General features: G+C 49.5%; 8 protein-coding genes and 1 non-coding gene across 9 annotated transcripts; 4 read left to right on the plus strand and 5 right to left on the minus strand.

Annotated features, from left to right (window-relative positions):
* Positions 1 to 937: 937 nt before the first annotated feature.
* On the minus strand, positions 938 to 3480 carry BDV27DRAFT_29765 (uncharacterized protein). The gene is made up of 2 exons (XM_032076255.1): positions 1260 to 3480; positions 938 to 1196 (listed from the first exon to the last, which is right to left on the minus strand). The coding sequence occupies exons 1-2, from the start codon at positions 3353 to 3355 to the stop codon at positions 1043 to 1045; spliced, it is 2250 nt and encodes a 749-aa protein (XP_031931857.1). The 5' UTR covers positions 3356 to 3480; the 3' UTR covers positions 938 to 1042.
* Positions 3481 to 5445: 1965 nt separating this feature from the next.
* BDV27DRAFT_29791 (uncharacterized protein) lies at positions 5446 to 7189 on the plus strand. Its single transcript, XM_032076256.1, has 2 exons — positions 5446 to 6601; positions 6706 to 7189. Exons 1-2 carry the CDS (start codon positions 6131 to 6133, stop codon positions 7066 to 7068), a joined length of 834 nt encoding a protein of 277 aa, XP_031931858.1. The 5' UTR covers positions 5446 to 6130; the 3' UTR covers positions 7069 to 7189.
* BDV27DRAFT_121650 (DUF1776 domain-containing protein) lies at positions 6623 to 8901 on the minus strand. Its single transcript, XM_032065413.1, has 4 exons — positions 8835 to 8901; positions 8434 to 8770; positions 8204 to 8367; positions 6623 to 8153 (listed from the first exon to the last, which is right to left on the minus strand). Exons 1-4 carry the CDS (start codon positions 8865 to 8867, stop codon positions 7311 to 7313), a joined length of 1377 nt encoding a protein of 458 aa, XP_031931859.1. The 5' UTR covers positions 8868 to 8901; the 3' UTR covers positions 6623 to 7310.
* A 393-nt stretch (positions 8902 to 9294) lies between these two features.
* On the plus strand, positions 9295 to 11174 carry BDV27DRAFT_121652 (metalloendopeptidase WSS1). The gene is made up of 2 exons (XM_032065414.1): positions 9295 to 9977; positions 10025 to 11174. The coding sequence occupies exons 1-2, from the start codon at positions 9694 to 9696 to the stop codon at positions 10980 to 10982; spliced, it is 1242 nt and encodes a 413-aa protein (XP_031931860.1). The 5' UTR covers positions 9295 to 9693; the 3' UTR covers positions 10983 to 11174.
* A 153-nt stretch (positions 11175 to 11327) lies between these two features.
* BDV27DRAFT_121653 (uncharacterized protein) lies at positions 11328 to 11897 on the plus strand. Its single transcript, XM_032065415.1, has one exon. The coding sequence runs from the start codon at positions 11590 to 11592 to the stop codon at positions 11743 to 11745; it is 156 nt and encodes a 51-aa protein (XP_031931861.1). The 5' UTR covers positions 11328 to 11589; the 3' UTR covers positions 11746 to 11897.
* A 28-nt stretch (positions 11898 to 11925) lies between these two features.
* Positions 11926 to 14948, minus strand: BDV27DRAFT_121654 (snoRNA-binding rRNA-processing protein DIP2). The gene is made up of 2 exons (XM_032065416.1): positions 14694 to 14948; positions 11926 to 14626 (listed from the first exon to the last, which is right to left on the minus strand). Exons 1-2 carry the CDS (start codon positions 14717 to 14719, stop codon positions 12031 to 12033), a joined length of 2622 nt encoding a protein of 873 aa, XP_031931862.1. The 5' UTR covers positions 14720 to 14948; the 3' UTR covers positions 11926 to 12030.
* A 242-nt stretch (positions 14949 to 15190) lies between these two features.
* Positions 15191 to 16611, plus strand: BDV27DRAFT_121655 (actin-related protein 2/3 complex subunit 2). Its single transcript, XM_032065417.1, has 5 exons — positions 15191 to 15375; positions 15448 to 16118; positions 16169 to 16269; positions 16323 to 16371; positions 16424 to 16611. Exons 1-5 carry the CDS (start codon positions 15314 to 15316, stop codon positions 16501 to 16503), a joined length of 963 nt encoding a protein of 320 aa, XP_031931863.1. The 5' UTR covers positions 15191 to 15313; the 3' UTR covers positions 16504 to 16611.
* A 234-nt stretch (positions 16612 to 16845) lies between these two features.
* BDV27DRAFT_153605 (TPR domain protein) lies at positions 16846 to 18579 on the minus strand (the record flags this gene model as incomplete). Its single annotated transcript, XM_032071826.1, has 1 exon — positions 16846 to 18579. The coding sequence occupies one exon, from the start codon at positions 18577 to 18579 to the stop codon at positions 16846 to 16848; it is 1734 nt and encodes a 577-aa protein (XP_031931864.1).
* Positions 18580 to 19893: 1314 nt separating this feature from the next.
* Positions 19894 to 19977, minus strand: BDV27DRAFT_t33. Its single transcript has one exon. It is a non-coding gene; the product is annotated as a tRNA-Gln (tRNA).

Consider the following 19977-nt stretch of genomic DNA (forward strand, 5'->3'; position numbering starts at 1 on the left):
CAAAAAAAAGACAGATAAAAAATAAATTAGGAAAGACAAAAAAAAAAAGGGAAAGGGGGGCAAATGAAAAAAAGGGTTCAAGCCACGACGAGACCCGTCATGACTAACACACTTCTGTCACTTCCTACGATAGTCACTTGAAGCACCAACGAACTTTAGGGTTCATTCAACACGAGAAGCCTCGCTTGCCAATCACTTGGCTGGGGAAATCTCCTATCAATTTTTCATGTGCATATAGGGCCATGTCTAGATGAAGTAACCACCCGCTTCTCAGCTATTGGGTATAAATTTTCCGCAAACACAACTTCCATCGACCTTCTAGGGACGATCCCTCGGGTCTCGATGCACGGCCCACATTCCTAGTAGATAGGATGATCATGAATCTCATCAGTTGGGGTCTCGACCGACACACACTCACTAACCGGTTAAGCTAGACAGAAATTCACACAGTTTCGCAGGGAATACTGCAACCAGATTGCGAATATAAAACACAGGCAATGGAGAATGGAAACATGGGAAATTGAGAATGTAGGTAGAGAAAGTCGGGTGAGCGAAAGTAGAGAATAGAATACATCACGCAGTGATTAGAAATTATGGGGTATCCAAGAAAGAAATCCAACGCTCACAAGGCCGAGAGGAGGAAACAACACCCCCTTCCGTAACTGGAGCAGTTGCCAAGACCCGCTCGAAACGTATAACGAAATGGTTGGGGGAAAAATAGAACAAGGGCAAAAAGAAAGGAAAGGAAAGGAAAGAGTGAAAGGCAAAAGCAAGTCTGAAGCGACTGCTTTGAGTAATACAGCTGAAGGTAAAGACAGAATCCAAGCAACATGTCGCTGTGGAGTCTGAGAAAATTATTCGGAACAGTGAGTGAAGAAGGGAAGATAAAAATGAAGTCAAGTAAGAGAATGTAGAAGTGAAAAGGGATATATGAAAGCCGGAGACAGTTGAAACGACCATGCGAATTAAACGACTAGGAAGTAGTAGCTGCTGAGTGACATCTTCAATGCACCGTGCCCAAGAGGCAAACTGCAAATACCGTCTAGGCTTCGGCGGCAGCAGACTTTTTGCGGTGGAAAAGACTGCGTGTCCGAGATTTGCTACGCTGCTTCTTGTCAGGTGTCCCACCGTGACGACCGCGGCCACGCGATCCAATATTGGGATCATCATCAGAGAGGTACTTGTCTTTGTGGATCCTGTTACAATAGAGGGTGAGTCACTAGAATGAGGCATTATCGGGAAACAAATCCGCCACTTACCAGCTGTTTCCAACCATGTTCACGCCCTTTGCTTCGGCCTGGCGGTAGAATTTGGCTGCCTTTTTCAGATCTTTCTTGCAACCAATGCCTTCGGAATAACAAAAGCCTGCCTCCACAAGCGCATCCGTATCTCCCCATTGACCGGCCACCTCAAAGCAACGCAGGGCTAACGATTTATCCTGCTCAATGCCCCATCCATTTAGATGGCTCACGCCAAGCTCGTAGATACTGAGGGCAAATTGGGCGCGGTATGCTTTCTGCAATTCCCTCACCCGGCTTGGCATGGTCGGGTTAGAATCATCCATCAACTCTAGTCCGACAGAGTCCACGGCTTTGCGCAACCACCGAACGCCCTCCTGCTGATTGGGCCGCATACCCCAACCATGTCGACAAGCCAAAGCATATAAGAGCATGCCGGTCGGATGATCCTGTTTCGCTGCAACACGGAGATGGTAGGTGGATTCTTGCAATGATCCTTTCTCATGGCACTCAATCCCTTTAGTGACATGCTCGTCTGCTGTGATGACGGCGGAAGATGCATTGGTCTTGGCTGTCTGTGGCCGGACAGTCGATGCAGAGTCTGCAGAGGAAGTGGCATCCGTTGTTTCCTCATTAATAGGCGCCTCTGGGGTAGGCGCGCTTGTGGGGATAGGTGAGCTTGAAAGAGCATTTTCACCTGAGACCGGTTGATCCGTCGACGCAGCTTCGGAGAGACGGCGAGCCTCGGGGGAGGCCGGCACCTGCGGGGCAGATGGGGGCATCTCCGGCGTGAGCAATTGTCGCCCTGATGCTGGGGAGTCATACATGGAGCGTGCTTTCTTGGAAGATACCGAATGACGGGAGGGCGGAGGTGACGGAGTTCGCGAAGACCGTGGAGGCCCAGTTGCGCTCAGCTGATCCGGGCTCTCGAAGAGCGGCTCCTGCCACTCAAAGTGAGGAGTGTGCAGGCCGGAGAAAACAACGGAATCCCTGGAAACCTGGCGTCCGCGGGGAAGTGGGTACTTGGCATAAGTGTACGACAAAGCAGATGATGGTTCCTCGCGCATGGATTTAGCCATATCACCCACTGAGGGTACCATAATGGGCTGAGGTTTCGGACCCCGAGGCTTTGTCCCCTGTGACTGCTCAGAAGTCCCTGTCGGCACGGGGGCTGACAGACTGGTACTGGACCGACTGAGAGGGCGCGAGAAATTGTATGAAGGGCGCGGAGGATGACCGCCATTGTTGGAAGTCTCCGAGTTCAGAGAGGGCGAGCGTCGGTGAGACCGGTTCATAGAAGTCATGGGTGACTGTGGCATTGACGTGGCGCTACAGGAGGATAATTTCCTCGGCTTCGAAAAGGTCGAGCCCGCAGTCGAACTGCTGTAGTCATCATCGGAGCTCTCGGGTTGCAAGGTCCTATTACTGCTCGAAGGCCTTGATCGTGGCGAGACCGGTGGCGCCAGACCCCGTGGAATATTGAGTCGAGAGGAGGCAGCATCCGTCAACGAATTTCCAGGCGATCCTGTCTGAGCCATACCAGAGGGTGCGGCGGCATAAAAGCGAGCAGGCGCTTCTGGTACAACGCCCCTGGCTGTATCTTCTTGGGACGACCCCGCTTGCGTAGCTTCAAGATAGTCCTCCTCCGAGCTTACCACTGACGGTTCATTCTCTAGGGCCCTGTTCGTATCATCATGAGGACCATCTTCGTTGGCAAATTGCGGCACGCCGCTCAGACGAGGGTGTTCGGACTGGGGACGGAACTTGGGCTCCTCCAGCTCAGCACTGGCCTTCAGCGTTGGCTGCCTGGTGAGATCGTTTCCTCGCCCACTCCGTGAAGAATCGTTTGAGGATGGAGAGCGAAAGTAGCCCGGTCGAGGTTGCGATAAGGACCGTGCGACACTGGCCGGAGGGAGTCTACTCATGCGCCGGTCTCTGCGAGCTGACTCCTCTAGTTGTTTCGCCAAAAGCCGGCCCTGAGCCGCGAATGCATCAAGGGGCGAGAGCGTGGGAGGGATTTCACCGTCAAAGTGTTCAATGCGCGGCGAAGGCAGACCGCTCCGCAGAGTATCATGGGAGGGCGAGCGAAGTTCGCCAAAACGTGGTCGGGCGTCCATAGTAGCACAAAGGTGGTTTCAATTGGCTGAATGTGTGTATTTTTGGAGATTGAGAGGAGCACAGACGTAGGCTAGGTGGCCTTCAATCAAATCATCTAGTTGTTTGCTACCGCTATAAACCTTGGACGGGTTGAGCTTGGACTTCTTTTACGAATCGAAGTAGTTTGAGATAGTAGTCTGCAACTGGTTAAGTTCAATGCGCGGCGCGGGGAGATCCTTCAAGCCGACTAGACGAAGGAGAGAGTCCTTTAATGACTAGCACCGTATCAGACTCAAAGAAAGGAATGACAGGCGCCGTGAGAGGAAAAGGGAAACGAGAATTGAAAAGAATAGGTCCAATAAGCCAACCAGGCTTATGGGGGGGGGAGCAACGAGAATCGAATCAATCAATCACGGCGGCAAAGGAGCGACAAATAGTTTGGAATGAATATGGGGACGAACGGAGAGAAAGGGTAATGATAACCGATTAGATCGTAGTCGAAACAATCACAAGCCAAAGGGAGGAACGATGAACAAGCATCGTGGACTCCGATGGACGGGGTGGGAGAGGAGAAGAGAGAGAAAGAGAGGATCGGATGGATAACGAGAATGGACTGACTTGGACTTGAACTTCCAGATTATTGGTTTGAACCAACGCAACTGCAAAATAAGCCAAAGGGAGTTTTCCTTTGTTACGCCCTGACGATCACCAAACAAACGAGGGGCGCCTGCATTGACAGTCAACTCTGGGCAGTCCCCACGCGGAGTACCAAGTCTGACGGAGGTATCTTGTCGTATCAACGTCTCCTCCGTAAGGTCAGTACCGGCCTGTGACACCGGTGATCACGGTGCAGGAGTGGATTCCTGCAGCCAAGCCGTAGCCAGGCACCACCATTCCTCAAGCCATACGAAACAAGCGGATTTCAAGGAGAAAACGCGTACATCATTACCGTCATACCATACCAACATATGATACATACCAACGGTACCGAGTCAGGGGTTCAGATGAACTGCTTCCAGAAATTATATCAAAGTTAACTACTCCGTACATACTGTTTATTGAAAGACTAAACAACATCCTTTTCAATCTCCGATTCTTCTAAATTGATCAGATGCAGACCATAGCCCTACCATAACCTTAGCTCCTACTACAAACAGAGTCCTTGATGTACGTGTCATAAAATTAGAGGCGAACGTCCCATCCAGAGCTTCTAGAAAAATTAATCCACAGGCCAGAGGCGAAGGGCTTTAGTTTGGTTCACAATGTGTCGTTGGTGGAGCAGCCACTCTATTTATATTCACTTGCAAATTTTCCCGAAAGTGTATCCATGGACAAATGCGACAGACTCGGTAAGAGAGCAACATTTTTCGGGTTTCTTTTACTCTACCTCATTTTATTTATTTTTTTTATTACTCTTTTCCTTTCTAGCTTTATCCTAAAGACTAAACCGTTTGTTTATTGCCTGGGGAATCTTAACCCACCTTGACCACACAATGAAATTTTCAGGACTGCTAAATACCATTATGGTTGTGATCTGACTTGTTATGATGCTCTTCCCCTCTACAAAAGATTAAGATAATCTGGAGATGAACTTAGAATAGCAGCAGTATGACAACATGCAGTAAGGAGTTGAATCTTACTTGCTGCGCATACCGTCCATCTGGGCATAATGGGGCCGTGCCTTGTTTCTCAGGCGTCCCCTTGTCTCATGATCCGATCACCCCTAACCTCTCCATTCAACGGGAACCCTTGAGAAAGTGGAATCGACCACCAAGAATCACATAGAAAGTTTCAAGATCATGGTGAAAAAATGATGGTCGCAATTTCGACCCTCCCCTCCAAGTAGTTATATGGAGGGTAATACTCCTCCCCAATCCCCTCCTCTCTTACTGCCGGAAAAATTACTCGATTGATCTGATGGCCCGAAAATAAGTGCACCATTGCGTATACAGGGAACGGTTGCACGTACGATGGTCTTACACTCTAGGTGCATGAACACCCACGCAGGACGCTGTGATTGGTGTGGTGGAGTGGATTTAGTTTATTAGTGTTATTAATATTACCAAGTATCCCGTCAGGAACCACAGGAATCCATAAATTGTTCTGACTTCTGCACCACCGCAGTAAAACATTGACTCGGTCTGGTTTCAATTGAGGGCTAAATGCTTACTACTCCGTACGTACGGAGTACATCAGGCTGCCCTGATTAGCTCTGTGCATGCGACCTTCATTGCCTCATAGGGATGGTGATGGACATACATATCTTGGCATTCTTAAGATGCTAAGATATAACAGACACCTAGTGCTGGGCGATGACACCACTCCTTTCCCCGCTCAAAGTTCACTATTGTTTGGGACTTAATCTATCCATCTGCACTTCATATGGAGATGGCATGCATGTCCTTTGGATGTAGTAAAATCCTCCGAAAATCTCTTCAAGCTACTAACGGAATCCGTCCGTCGTCGGGTCACTTTTGATCCTTTAATTGACTAACCCATGATCCTAACCGTTGCATTATAAGCGAACTAACCCTACTAACGTCCATGGTTATGGAGAATATAGACGTGCGCCCCAAGGTAACATCGAAACTAACTCCCGGTCAAGACAAGGTCGAAAGCCAAGCGGCCGCACCAAAATTCCTTCACGGGCTGATCCCTGACGGGGCTGATTTGCAGTGTACATTTTATATCGTGGCTGAGATCCTATCGCTCACTTTTAGGCCACCCAAAACAAAAAGCAATCGATTTTGTTTTCATAATATCCACAGCAGACCACGAGGGACGAAAACACGCAGATGGAGAAAACCACCACAAAAATGCGCAAACTTCCCCCCTTCGCCAGCCTTATGGGCGCAGACCCATCCCTGGACAGTCAACACTGCTTTGAGACGTCCTGGCTCCTCCCACCACTAGCCTACGCCATTTTCCGCGGTGCGATCGCGCTCTACATCTTCGTGACCATCTTCTTCATCTGGGGCTGGGACGGCACTCATGGCAACCGTGCAGCTATCGGCCAATCCTTCAGCTACTTCACCTGGCTGACATACTGGGGTCTGGGCTTCTACCACATTTTCGCATGCATCCACACCACCCTCTATGCGCTGACCGGTCGCTCGGTGCTCTTCGATCGCTGGCCCCGTAGCCTGCGCGCCCTCCACAGTCTCTACTATACGACCATCACGACGTTCCCATTCCTCGTGACGATTGTTTTCTGGGCGATTCTGCATCCGTCTTGGTTCAACGTGACTTTTAATGCATGGTCGAATGTAGGTATTTATCTTGCCGCATCGGGGTTCGCTGAGACTGTCGTATCTCTTTATCAGAATGCGACGGTGCTACGCAAGCGTAATTAACTAACTGAACACAATAGCTCTCCCAACACGGCCTCAACTCCCTCTACGCCCTTCTGGAAATCATCCTCCCGGCTACTAACCCGCACCCGCTGATGACGTTCCCGTTCCTCGTGTTTCTGCTCCTCCTATACGTCTCTCTTGCCTATCTGACGTATCATACTCAGGGATTCTACACGTATTCCTTCTTGGATCCTGGTGAGCATGGGGAGAAGAGTGGCAAGGTCACTGCTTATTGTTTTATCATTCTCGCGGCGATTGTGGTTATCTTTGGTATTACTTGGGGTGTTATTTGGTTGAGGAGGAAGTTGACGGGGGGTAAGGTGAAGCGGTCGAAGTTTGATCATGAGAGGCCGATTGAGATGCGGGAGGCTGAAGTCTAGGACAAATGGTTGATGATTCGTAAAGGTGGGGTAATCTGTTCTAATTCCTAATGTTTAGTCCATAGGTATATTATGGTATTTGCTAGGGACGGAGTTGACGCATGATGTATACATATGCGAAGATTACTCGGTCAGATAAGTTAAAAGACATACAGGGAAGAATAAAAGAAGAATGAGAGATGGGGTTTCAAACGCCAAGAGGGAAGAGAGTCAACCGTAGCCAAAACAATCATAATCTGATATTAAACCTTTTCCCAGCTCGTCTCACTGTTGCTTCCACTGGGACTGTGGCTGGGTGTGATAGGGCCACTTCTTAGGCCCAGCATCCATCCTACCAAAAAGTTCGGGGCCCAATCGCCGACGATACTATAGGACCATGCGCCGCGTCCAGCGTAGATGACGGGCGTTTTCGACTTCTTTCTTCCAAAGATATCCTTGGATGCTGGCTCCAGGGCGTCCAGCACCGCGTAATGAAGGGTCCGAGCAGCGGATCCACGTATCATGCTGGGTCCCGCCGATGCAACGGGCCGCTGCTCAATGGTGGAAAGATACTGAGAGCCGTAGAGGGATCGCTGCTGTGTGGTCCATGTGAGCACCTCGGTTCCTGTAATGTGACTCTGTGCGTTTCGGTAATGAGGACCAAGGTCGATGTTTCCAAGTTTCAGCTCCACAACATCGATGTTGCTATGTTGCAAAAGACATAACTCTCGTCGAAGCGAGGTAGCGAATCCTGATAAGGCACGTGCTGTGGTGACTTCTGGGCTAGTAAACGGAGCAGACAGCGACGACGATATCGAAGGGTAGATTAGGACAATGGTGCTATTCGTGTTTCGGGTGGTAAGAAGAGGAAGAAACAGTTGAGTAGTCAAGATGGGCGATAAGAGTCGAGTATTGACTGTATCCGCCCAAGAAGATGCTGGAATGGTGGCTAGGGGGCCGGTCACATAGTTGGGTGAAGGTACGAGAATGAGTCCGCTCAGCTGGCAAGTGTGCGGCGGCACTCCAGGCATTGGCCATTGGGGCTGAGTGATCAAAGAATGGATTTCAGTCAACGATGGATGAATGTCAGATGTCGAGGAAGGGGCCTTTATTAGTCAGTGAATTTTCTCCGATCCTGCGATATGCGACGACTTACAGCCGTTAAATCAAGCCAAAGCGGCCTGATATCCATCCGATTTTCCGACTGAACCAACTGCTCCTCATCCGCCGATGAAACAGTAATATATACGATGTAGCCCCGACGTTCCAGATCTATAGCAATCGCCTTCGTCATCGGTTCGTGAGGGGACCCGGCAACAACTATCGCAAAACATTAGATGGACTCGTCATAGATGCAGAATGGCTATAGTTATCCCTGCAGCATACCCACTATTTCCTTCCGAGCGCCATTTCCAGCTCGTCGAGCTTTCCTCCGTCTACCGCTTAACTTCTTGTTGCCAAAATACAGAAGGGAAGTAGTTCCGACAAAGGCTAGGATTGCGGCACTCCATGCTCGATTCCGAAGAACCCAGCCATGCACGCGATCAACGAGAGACTGGGAAGCACGAGCTCTCGAAGGTGGTGGCGGTCGGACCGAGGAAGGCAACCATGACTGGTGAGAGAGCGTATCCCGTATCACTTTGGCGGCATGGTCAACCTGCCTGTCGATCGAGTCTGCGACTTCGAGGGAGTATCTCCTTACGTCATGTGGTATCGAAGCAAGCTAGAGGTGCAGCGGCTTGTTAGTGTGCGACAGTTGTACAAGTGTTGACAGATTACTGGCTTACATAGTCAAAGAAAAACTGGTCGTCGCTCGTCATTTTGAGAGTTGGCTGTGAAAATGGTAGTTCAGGCCAATTTTGACTGATGAAAAAGAATCTACTGTCACTGATAAGTTTCACTTATCGGAAAGGTCACATGAACGGGAATATATCGCCCCATACTGCAGATCGGTGGCTGACCTAGTAACAGTTAGAAGTATACCCGGTACGTAAACTATCTTGCTAGAGTAAATATCGGAAATAGCTGACACCACTAAAACATTCATTCATTGCTCCATACGTTCTACGTTTCTCATAGCTATACATTCTTTAGTACAGCTGTTTCACAAGCGCGGGACATCCATCGATGGCTAGATTATACTAGTTTAACTCTAGTACCTGTGCCTCATTGCCGAGTCTTGGGATGGCTACTCCCTAACTATGATTATGAACTTGTACAAGTTCTGCTCACATAATCTCGCACTAACCCTGCACTGTCACTTGCTCTATTTGCCCCTCTCGCCGTATAGAACCATGGCCCCAGGTTGAAATAGTTCAATCACGTGATACTGGTGCCTGAATCTTCTGTTGATTATCAATTCTTTACCAGTGCAACTCAGGTTCATGACGCGGCTTTGTTCTTTCACCTCCGACCTCCATGGAAGTCTCATTCAGAGGGCCTCGAAAATTGTGACTGCGCCATTGTTCGGCTTGCAGCAGCGTGCAACTTGTTAGCTTGTATAGCAGTATTGCGCTCCGGGCTCCACCGAACAATTATAAATATCGGGGGCAGCAATAGTCTCTGCAGCACCCTTCGTTCATTTTTTGCAAGATTAAATCGGTATTAACATATTATCCGTCCAGTTCTTTATTATTAGCCTTCAACATGCGCGAAATAGACCCTCTAGTCTTTGAATATCAACATGACAGGCACAGACCCAGAGAATCTGAGGCCTTAACAATGCTCAAAAAGATCGCATCGCTGGTCAAACCTATCATGCGCCGGAGGGCCTGGAAAGTAGGAACGCTCAGTGAATTCTATCCTCATCAACAAAACCTCCTTGGGCTTAATATCAACAAAGGCCAAAAAATATGCCTTCGACTGCGGTACCCTTATGACGAGCGTCAGTTTCTCCCGCTCGAACAAGTCGTCGATACGATGCTGCATGAGTGAGTCAACTGAATTTGTGCTGCTAACTAGATGCTAATCATGGCAGGCTGTGTCACATCGTGCATGGGCCGCATAACCGAGAGTTCCATGCTCTCTGGAACCAGCTACGTGATGAGTATGAAGAGCTTCTTATGAAGGGCTATACTGGGGAGGGGTTCCTTTCCGAAGGTAAACGCCTAGGCGGCCGTAGGATACCTCTTCACGAAGTCCGGAGACAAGCCAAAGCGGCCGCAGAGCAGAGACGGGCACTGTCCGCTGGGTCGGGGCAACGACTAGGAGGTGCTCCTGTACTACGGGGAGCAGACATGCGCCGAGTTATTGCGGATGCTGCACAAAGACGCATAGATGTAACGACGGGCTGCGCTTCAGGAGCAGAGAACAGCAACGAACTCGCAGAAGAAGCGTCCAGGAATGGCTTCCGGACGAAGGCCGAGGAGGACGACGCGAATGAACAAGCAATTATGCAGGCTTACATTGATTTGATTGAGGAAGAAGAGAGGGAAAGATACGGCCCTTCTTATGTTCCTCCAAGCCATGAGAATCCGGCCGGTCCTCATTCAACTTTATCTCCTCCACCTGTTCCCGAGAACACTAGACCTACAATGTTACCACAACCTCAAGAACCAATAGACCTTACAGTTGATAACAGCTTGTTCGAGGCGCCATGGACATGTCCAACTTGCACTTTAGAGAACCCGGCCAACTTTTTGTGCTGTGATGCCTGTACAGCAGAGCGACCTCGACCATCGAATACACGTTCTGTATCTGGGCCTGCCAAGATCCCGGGCAGTTCGGAATCCCAGAACAAGAATAAGCGTCGGATAAGCTACTTGGATAGCCAACCCACTTTCAAGAACCGTACTAATGCCGTCGAGACTCTTGCCGCATTTGAAAAGAATACCGCTAAGCGACCGCTCGGGTGGATCTGTCAATTCTGTGAGACTTTTATGGAGACGGAATGGTGGACGTGCTCGAACTGCGGGACAATGAAGGCTAGCTCCTAAGTTAAACGTATGGACTGCCCTCACATACCGCTCCTCTGATGATTTCACGAAAGATGATGGTGTATGACTTCTTTACTGGGTTCTAGAATCCTCAAACACTTTTCTAATAGTATGGCTCAATTATTGAACTTATTGGATCAAGAAAATCATATAAATTGTTGGACCTTCGATGGTTGCAACATTTAAAGTCCTCCACCTCATCGATATAGATCTGATGACTAAGACGTGACTAACCCCCACCATCGGCCCATCTATTTGCCGACAAGCTATACCCACCAACCAAATTTTCCTTTTTCTCTCCGTCTTCCAGAGCTCTCTCTCTCTCTTTTTACAATAACTAATGATGTTCACAACCACATAATGAAAGGCTCTCAACACCAAACAACACGCATTTACTAACAGCACAGGTATGCTATACTTTTTATTATATCTCATAATAAACCCATATACCCAAATAGTTGTGTCTCCTGATCAGCCATCCATGTTTTAACGAAATGGTGGAGGGGGGAAAAAAAAAAAGCAACAGTTCAATCCACAACCCAACAAACTCCTATATGATGAAGATTTTTCTCAAGAACCGGTATTTTTAGGAAGAGCCGGAAGAGGTATGACAGGATACCCAATGGGATCCTCGTCGTCGATGCTTATAATGGTTCTTCTGAGTGGAGTTAAACTTGTTGGTTTGTGGATGGACTGGAGCTGCTTCTGTCTCGTTCCAGTGTTTTATATCTTTCAAATCAGGGCATTGGGAACGGTGTGCTGATGTTGTTCTGGTATAGGGTTCGTCGCTTTTCCTTTAGATTATAGGTTCTGGTGTTTGGGCTATGTGTGGGGATTGTCCAACTTGTTCAGTGGTTGTACATATGTAGTGCAATTAAGCTTGCTTTATAAATGCAGAAAAGTCTATATTTATCATGATATACATACATAAACATGAGATTTAGGAAACGACCTGACAAAAGTATTCCACATCAACTCCCAAGGATATAAAACTTTTTCGCAGCCATAACAACGCCAGTCATGCATAGAGACAGATACGTGACAGGAATCAGGCGATACTGACAAATTGTCGCTTCTTACCCGTTGCTGTCGTCTGCTGTTCTTCCCACTGTTCCTCATCGACGTAGTCCTTGGTGCCCTGTTCCTTCACCTGATTGCCGATGTACTGCAGAGCGGAGAGGTTGAACCCCATCTCGTCTTTCTGGCGTGCCAGAACCCGGCGGAGGGAAGACCGGATGCTATCCAGCATGGGACGCATCATCTTGCTAGCGATAATTTGGCGATGGTGGGTCTTGAGCATGAAAAAGAGAACGCGGCAGGTGAGAGAGATATTCCACTCGCGGTCGGCCCAGATATTCAAGAAGGTGAAGAGCGCAGGGACCTTGGAGAAAGGCAAAACAAGTAGTGCATCCTGAAGTGCGGCGGCAGGGATCTTCTGAACGACATTGAGAAGATGCTGTTCGGCGGAAATGTTGCCCAGTGCCAGGTACAGTGGATTGCGGTCCGGGGGCGCAATGTTGGGCTGGACTGCTTTCATAGCACGCCACTCGCGCACGACTTCCAGATCCTCCATTCCCAAATCCAGGGCTTCCATGATCCGTTCTCCCGCCATGAGTGTCTCACTCGTCTGTTTACCAGCGTCAACGGCTTCGGCCTTCTCGCCTTCCTCATCTTCCTCATCCACAAGGTTGTTGTCGTACATTTCTTCGAGCTCCTTTTCCCGCTCTTCCTCGAGGAAGAGAGGCTCATCAGTCTGATCCCAGATACGGATACTCTTGTCGTGACTGGCGCTGACAATGAACTCCCCAGTATGACTGATAGTCAATGCCCAGATCTCGCCATGATGGCCTGATAGTTTCTGAATATGCTCGAACTTATCACCATCCCAGTACTTGATCACGCGATCCTTACTAGCACTGAAAAAGTTATGACCGTTTCCATCCCGGTTGTGCGGGACGAAAGCAACGCCCATGATACTGTCTTCATGTGCCAGGAAGGCCTTATGACAATCACCAAAGTCTAAGCCCCAGAGACGGACTGTCTTGTCCGCTGAGCATGTAACAATCAGCTTGCTATCGTATGAGATATCCATGTTGAGAACAGGAAGTTTGTGACCATAGAGGTTGAGGAAGAGCTTCAGGGAGTCTGTAAAGAACACCTTGACCGTATTATCCAAGAGAGCAACTGCCAGTAGCCGAGCGTCGGGGGAGAAACGCAGGTTGAGGATGTCATCGGAGACCTTCAGGGTCCTTGTGTGCACCAACTTGAGCCGGGGCGTGGTCCTCTTGGTACCCGGGATCTCTTCCTGGACAACCTGGAAGTTCCAGAACTTTGCAGACTTGTCCGCACTGCCGCTAACTACGGACTTGCCATCAGGGTGAACATGGAGTGACCATACCGGGCCGTCGTGTGCATTGATCGTATCCAGGAGGGTCGAGGATGCAATGTCAAAGACCTCGAGCTGACCGTCTTTGTTACCAACAACCACGATCTTGTCTCCAGGGAGGAAAGCCGAGCACAAGGCATAGCCGCATTCTAGGGTACGGAGGCAGCTCTGTGTGCGGACGTTCCAAATTTTGAGACTCCCATTAGAGGCTGATGCCAGCATCCGATCGTCGGAGCTCAGAGCGAGGGACCGAATATCAGTGCGATGACCGGGGATATCGACTGCCAGGTTACGATTGTAATCTTCGTCGTCCTCGTCCTTCTTTCCCTTCGCAGTGTTGACAGTGTAGGCTTCAATCTGGTTATTAGTGGTTGCAGCGACCAACTGGAGGCTGCGAGTCGACTTAGTTCTTATCCAATCGAAAGACCGTACTTTTCCGCCAGTTCGAACGATGGTGTAAGAAACGAAGACCTCAGTGACCGGTGCTGAGGAAATGTCGTCGGATTTCTCATTATCAGCTTCTGCCACGACGCCCTCCTTCTCAGCTGCACGCTGGGCTTCCTTTTCCTTTCTCCTCTTGCGCTTCCTCGCCAAAGCCTTCTGGACCTCCGTCTCTGAGCGGATGCGCCAGATCTCGACTGCCTTTTCTGAGCCGTGAATTCCGATATAATCCGCCTGGGGATGGAAGCTGATGCCGATGGTGCGGTCCTTTCCATTACGGTAAAAGGTGCCCCTTTCCGTCAAAATCCTGCGGTCCTCCGATCCAACTTTCTCTTTGGAGATTTCAATTAGAGCGCTTTCATCGATCGACCAGACCTTGAGTTCGCCGTCATTTCCCGCGGTGATACAACCACTCTGGTCGGGAGAAAGACCCAAACTCCAGCACTCGCCGTTGGATTGTGCCACATGGGTTTCAATGCAGTGTTGTGACGAAAGATCCCAGACCTTAATCAGCGAGTCTTTGCCAGTTGTTAATAGAAACCCGGCGTGCTCACTCAGTCCAGCAGCATTGAGCAACTCCATGGATGGAACGAGAAAATGAAGTGACGTGACCTGATCGGTATGACCACGTAGCTTAAATAATCCGACTTCTCCAATAAGATCCCAGAGAATAATATCTGTATCCTTCGAACCACTTGCGAGGCGGACACCGGCGCTATCGAAGGCGAGGTGGGTAATGGCAGATTTGTGGCCATTGAACGAGATCATTACTGTCGCGGTCCTTGAATCCCAGAGGCGAATGGTGCCATCTTCATAACTAATGGCAAGAAATAACTTCAGTCAGAACAATAGCCCACACTATTCGCTCAAAACCAGAAACATACCCGACCGCGAAAATATCCTCATCCATCTTGCTTTGGGTGACCACAGAAACTTGCGCCTTGCACGAAGAATCTTGCCATTTCCCAAGTAATTCACCCTTCTTTATATCCCAACAGAGAACCTCCTCACCGGCACCCACAATGGCTCGTCCGGAGCCCGTCTGGCGGGCAGCGCCAGCGAACTCATCATCGCGGGCCCAAATCGCATTTGACGTAGCGGAGGCTACGAGCCCGAAAGTTTTCGAATGCTCGAACTTTCTGTATTTACAAGTGTCAGTAATGGATCGGAGTAATATATAGGACATTTAGACGAGTACACTTACAGGTATGACTTCACCATCGTTGAATGTCCGAGTACAGAAAAAATTTGGGAGCTTCCAGAGCGATTGCTATCGATAGGCTCAAAAACGGCCGGAGAAAACTACGGGCGGCGACAAAGACCACCAGCCGCATTCCCCACCGCCTACCGTTCCCCCCCCCAAACATCCAACGTAACTACTCCCCGAAGTACCAGCTCGAGGCAGAGACATTCGATTCAATCATTGCATTACCACGGTGAAATAAACAACTGAAGGAGTCAGACAAAATTTAGATATTCCGCTACGGTTTATGGTCCTGCCACCATGCTTCTTCTTGACTACCACAACGTTCTCATCCATGCCCTCCTCACGGAGCGGTTCTCAGGGTACAGCTGCCCCCGCCTCGCCCCGTATACGCAATGCAAGCGTTACTGACTACTGCTTGCTGGTGCCTTTAGAGCCCCGCCAGTTTCAATCGACCAGATTGCCTCAGATTTCGACGGAGTTACCTTCCATCTGTCCACACCCGAATCTAAGACTAAGATCCTTATCTCCATCAACGTGAAATGCTTCCGAGAGCTCGTCCAATATGGTGCCCAACAGGTGCTGGAGAGGGAATACGGCCCATACATCGTCGCCCCCGAACCCGGCTATGATTTCTCGGTCCTTATTGATTTGGAGAACCTCCCCGCGGAACAGGAGGCCAGAGATGACCTCATAATGCGACTTGCGCTGATGAAGCGGAATGCAATGGCTGCTCCATTCGAGAGAGCTTTCGATGATTTCGCCAAGCTATCGGAAGAAGCTTCAAAATACAGCACAGAGGCGGCCCCTCAGGGTGTTAAGGAGGGCGGGGAAGTTATGGCAATCCACTATCGGGAAGAGGAAGCTATCTACATCAAAGCCAGCCATGACCGAGTTACAGTGATCTTCAGCACAGTCTTCCGTGAAGAGACAGATCGTATCTTCGGCAAGGTATTCCTCCAAGAGTTTGTCGACGCCAGACGCCGCGCCTTGACTCTGCAAAATGCCCCTCAAGTCCTTTTCCGAAACGACCCCCCGCTTGAATTGGCCGGTGTCCCTGGCCTGAAGGATAGCGGCGAGGGCCAGACCAGCTACGTCACTTTCGGTAATACACCCGGTTTCTGCCCAACTGTCGCAAGTACTGACGGTATACAGTTCTCTTCCCCCGTCACTTGACCCCTCAGCGCCGCTACGAAAACATCTCCCATATTCAAATCTTCCGGGACTACTTCCATTACCACATTAAGGCCTCCAAGGTACCTTCCCATGCTATCGGTACAAATGTCGGACTATTTACTTACTTTCGCAGGCATACATCCACACCCGTATGCGCAAGAGGACAGCCGACTTTCTCCAGGGTAAGTGGGGACTAATACCGTTGCTGAGTTGCGGGATACTAACCGATAATAGTCCTCAACAGAGCTCGGCCAGAGAACGAGGAGCGGGAAAGGAAGACGGCCAGTGGCCGGACATTCCGGGTCCAGAGTTAGGCGTATTGTATATTTTGTTTCTAGGCAGAGGAGCTGGAGGTGCAACAGCAAGCCGCAATGTGATTTATCCAGAATGTATAGACTGCAGCAAAACACTTTTTACTATTACCCTTCACTTACATATATAACATTCCGTTAGCCTGTAAGATATCCGCGGGTACAATTAACCAAAACGCAGATAACAGCTGAAGACATCCAACGATATCTTCACGTGTGTGCATAAAATTGCCGCCCCAACGCTTACTTCTGAAGCATCCACAACGCAGTACATTCCCTACTTTCAGTGCTTTATACACAAACTTGGCATTCATATACACCCTGCAAGATATAGGCGTACACTTACTACCTATGACATGCCGGAACCTCCTCCTTCGTGCCAGGAACACCCAATCTACAAAAGCAAGATGACTTGATCTGAATATCGGTAACAGATAAAGCGACATCGAGCTGCTGCTTGATAATCCTCGCCTCAGCCTTCCGCCCCAACCTCACCAAACACTCATGATACCCATGCAAAGCCCAGACATTATTCGGATGCTGATGAGCCCGCGTAAGCGCATCATCCAGTCCCAAATCCTGCGCATAAGCGGCAGCAGCCTCTTCCACATGACCTTGCTCCAGCATCAAAGCCGCATACGCATGGCGCGTGGGAAGCATCCACCCCCACGGCTCTGTATACATCAGCGAATCGTCGTGATGAATAGCCTCGCGCAGAGACTCAAACGCACGGTCATAGTTGCCTCGTCTGTACTCGATTTCGCCGTCCAGCATAGCCGTCGCTACTTTCAGTACATCGGAAATCAGGTTCGGGAAATCTTTTCTTGTTGGAGGAACTCGTTTCGCGGTCGCATGGTAGAGCTCGCGCTCCTTGTCGGCTTCAGGAACATTGCCTGTTGCAGCCCAGGCTATGCCCTTGCCGTAGTGGGTCATTGTGGTGGTTACACAGTATAGGTCTTGGTCGTGGGGGAGGGGGAGGTTCTTGATCTCATCCCAGAGTCCGAAGCGGATGTAGACGTGTATGCGGACTGCTTTGAAGAATTCCAGCCAGTCTGCTAGTGGCGGGGTCTTGACACGGAGCACGTCATCTGTGAGTGAGGATTCCATTTGGTCGAGGGTCCTGAGAGCCACTTTTGACTGGCCTGCTAGCATGGCCGCGTAGACTAGGGAGTGGTAGTTGTGCAGGCGATAGAAGCTGTAGAAGTTCTTTGCACCATTCTTGGCAAGATATTTCTCGTCAGCGAGGACGGCAGCCGTGTTTGAGTCTATGGAGCGTCGGTAGTCGCCGACCAGGACGTCGAGGTGTGTGGGCATGTGGTGCATATGGCCGGCGTCCGGGACGAGATGACGAAGCCGGTCAGCAGCGGGAAGGGCGACAGCCGGTGTGGCAGACATCTCTAGATAATGGATCCAGAAATGGATGAGGCCTGGGTGGTTGTCCGCGCTGGGGTGTTGTAGACCCAGGTCGAACACGGCTCTTACTTCGTGGACGGGTGAACCTGCAATGGGTAGACCACTTTGGACATGGAACATCTTCCGAAGGGCTGTGTGCATCAATGCGTCGGCGTAGAGGGTGACTACGTCAAGGTCATCGTCTCCGAAGCATTGGTAGACTTTCTTCATGGCATTGGCGTAGGCCTTATCCACGATGGGGAAATCGTAGGAGGCCGGATGGTCGGCTGGAAAGCGAGCTTGGATTGCATTGATGAGAGCCTGTTCTATTGGGGTCACAGTTATGTTGTCCAGCAGCTCCTTGGCCTTTCGGGAGGCATTGTAGCATTTTCTCAGGCTGTCTTCGAGGTCGTGGGGGTCGAAAAGTCGCCAGGATTTGTTGTAGTTGGGACCTGTGGCGTAGGCTAATCCCCAAAATGCCATAGCACAGGATGGATCATGGGCAATAGCTTGCTCGAAACAGCGCTTGGCCTCTTCATGGTTGAAAGAATAGCTCCAGATCAGGCCTCGGTTGAACCATTCCTGAGCTTCAGGGCTCTTGGTGGTGATTGTACGTTTCAAGGATCCTAGATCGTAGTACTCGGCGGTTGAGGCGATGGGTTCAACAGCGGGCTGTTCAGTTGACATCGTTCTCGGTAATGATAGTAGGTTAGGCTGAGGGTATTCTGTTTGTCAAAGATAGAGGAGAAATTATGTAGCTTATGTATCCAACGTCGAGAGTTATTCAGGTCTATTTTCGCCCGTGCGTTCTGACATATATATATATATATTATTTCTAGGCGACAGGTGCGGTACAGTCCCTCAGTTAAGTGCCCCTAATATTATGTCCGAGATACGGCTACACTACGGAAATAGGGTAAGAGCCACTAATATGATCACTATTGACGTATCGTGAATCTGAACTATAGACTGCACGCTGTCGTTCAAAGGCCGATGTGATGATGGTGGGTCCGCTCGGCGTCTGAAGAGAACCAGACAATAGTACTAGTCAGCGATAAAGATATGCAAAGACCCTATTCGCTATCTAGAATTGCCTTCGGATTACGAATTTGTCTGAATGATGATAGGAGAGTATTCCGGCATGATGGCAATGGTGGCTCATGTTCATGGCAAGATTGCTCTTGAAAACCATCTTATCTTGCAAGGGCATTTCTTCTTTTCCCACCGATGAGGATACTTTCACATTGACCAAGCTCGAACACGGCTCCCGTAGTACTACTTAGACGCAGGCAGAAACAGAGATCATGTACACGCTGAGAGCTGCCAAAAGCGTGGTGGCGTAGGCCAGTCCCAATCGACTGTAGAACATCTGACTCGTAAGTAACGGCAAGTTTACCTTAAATATATATCCTATAAATCCATCAACTCTCATTGTGCTATTGACTACGCTCGTGTAGCAGTCGACAATGTAGTTGAACTTTCGGATGAAGAGTAGACGTGCGTCCTACTCCCAATCAGGAGGCTTGCGTACACGGGGTTGGTCATGGAAGGACTGTGTTGAATGGAACCGTAAAAACGGGTGATATGGAGATCGGAGACACTTTCGTCCCATGATACTTGGGCCCTGCTTCGACGACTTCCCCTGCGACATCAGAGCTAATAAATGTAACAGTGACGGAGAACATAATCTCTCTGAATCCTTATTTCTGACCCTGGGACTACACCAGCTCTGGTTCCCAAACATACTTCCCCTATCGACATGGTGTCAGTTGTATATATCTTGATTTTGCGGCATGAAGCTTGATTAGAATTTCATATTCTTCCGGGACAGGAATGGCAACATCGTGACGGTGCTGAGTCTCAACCCTTCCAGACCCATTAATGGGAGATAACAAAAGTTTGATCAAGTGCAAGTAAATACGAATATAATATAATTGGTATTATAAGTTGAACAAGTCTGCCGAGTCATGAGTACGGTTGTCTGGTAAGACGACCAAAAAAAGGTCGTGCCCGGGTTCGAACCGGGGTTATTGGAAATTAATTTGATATCAAAATCCAAAGTGATAACCACTACACTACACAACC

This window comes from Aspergillus caelatus (assembly GCF_009193585.1).
Source record: "Aspergillus caelatus strain CBS 763.97 unplaced genomic scaffold BDV27scaffold_18, whole genome shotgun sequence".
In the NCBI taxonomy this organism is placed as follows: Eukaryota; Fungi; Ascomycota; class Eurotiomycetes; order Eurotiales; family Aspergillaceae; genus Aspergillus; species Aspergillus caelatus.

Excerpts from the sequence above, each read along its gene's own strand:
- BDV27DRAFT_121653 (XM_032065415.1), top strand. The coding sequence starts at position 11,590 with ATGACAGGATACCCAATGGGATCCTCGTCGTCGATGCTTATAATGGTT.
- BDV27DRAFT_29765 (XM_032076255.1), bottom strand. The coding sequence starts at position 3,355 with ATGGACGCCCGACCACGTTTTGGCGAACTTCGCTCGCCCTCCCATGAT. Across the intron at positions 1,197-1,259 it reads AACATGGTTGGAAACAGCTG|GATCCACAAAGACAAGTACC; the intron begins GTAAGTGGCGGA and ends CTATTGTAACAG.
- BDV27DRAFT_121655 (XM_032065417.1), top strand. The coding sequence starts at position 15,314 with ATGCTTCTTCTTGACTACCACAACGTTCTCATCCATGCCCTCCTCACG. Across the intron at positions 15,376-15,447 it reads CTCACGGAGCGGTTCTCAGG|AGCCCCGCCAGTTTCAATCG; the intron begins GTACAGCTGCCC and ends TGGTGCCTTTAG. Across the intron at positions 16,119-16,168 it reads GACCAGCTACGTCACTTTCG|TTCTCTTCCCCCGTCACTTG; the intron begins GTAATACACCCG and ends GACGGTATACAG.
- BDV27DRAFT_121654 (XM_032065416.1), bottom strand. The coding sequence starts at position 14,719 with ATGGATGAGGATATTTTCGCGGTCGG. Across the intron at positions 14,627-14,693 it reads GAGGATATTTTCGCGGTCGG|TTATGAAGATGGCACCATTC; the intron begins GTATGTTTCTGG and ends TCTTGCCATTAG.
- BDV27DRAFT_121650 (XM_032065413.1), bottom strand. The coding sequence starts at position 8,867 with ATGACGAGCGACGACCAGTTTTTCTTTGACTAT. Across the intron at positions 8,368-8,433 it reads CGCTCGGAAGGAAATAGTGG|TTGTTGCCGGGTCCCCTCAC; the intron begins GTATGCTGCAGG and ends GTTTTGCGATAG. Across the intron at positions 8,154-8,203 it reads TTTGGCTTGATTTAACGGCT|GCCCCTTCCTCGACATCTGA; the intron begins GTAAGTCGTCGC and ends TGACTAATAAAG.
- BDV27DRAFT_29791 (XM_032076256.1), top strand. The coding sequence starts at position 6,131 with ATGGAGAAAACCACCACAAAAATGCGCAAACTTCCCCCCTTCGCCAGC. Across the intron at positions 6,602-6,705 it reads CTTTTAATGCATGGTCGAAT|CTCTCCCAACACGGCCTCAA; the intron begins GTAGGTATTTAT and ends TGAACACAATAG.
- BDV27DRAFT_121652 (XM_032065414.1), top strand. The coding sequence starts at position 9,694 with ATGCGCGAAATAGACCCTCTAGTCTTTGAATATCAACATGACAGGCAC. Across the intron at positions 9,978-10,024 it reads GTCGATACGATGCTGCATGA|GCTGTGTCACATCGTGCATG; the intron begins GTGAGTCAACTG and ends TAATCATGGCAG.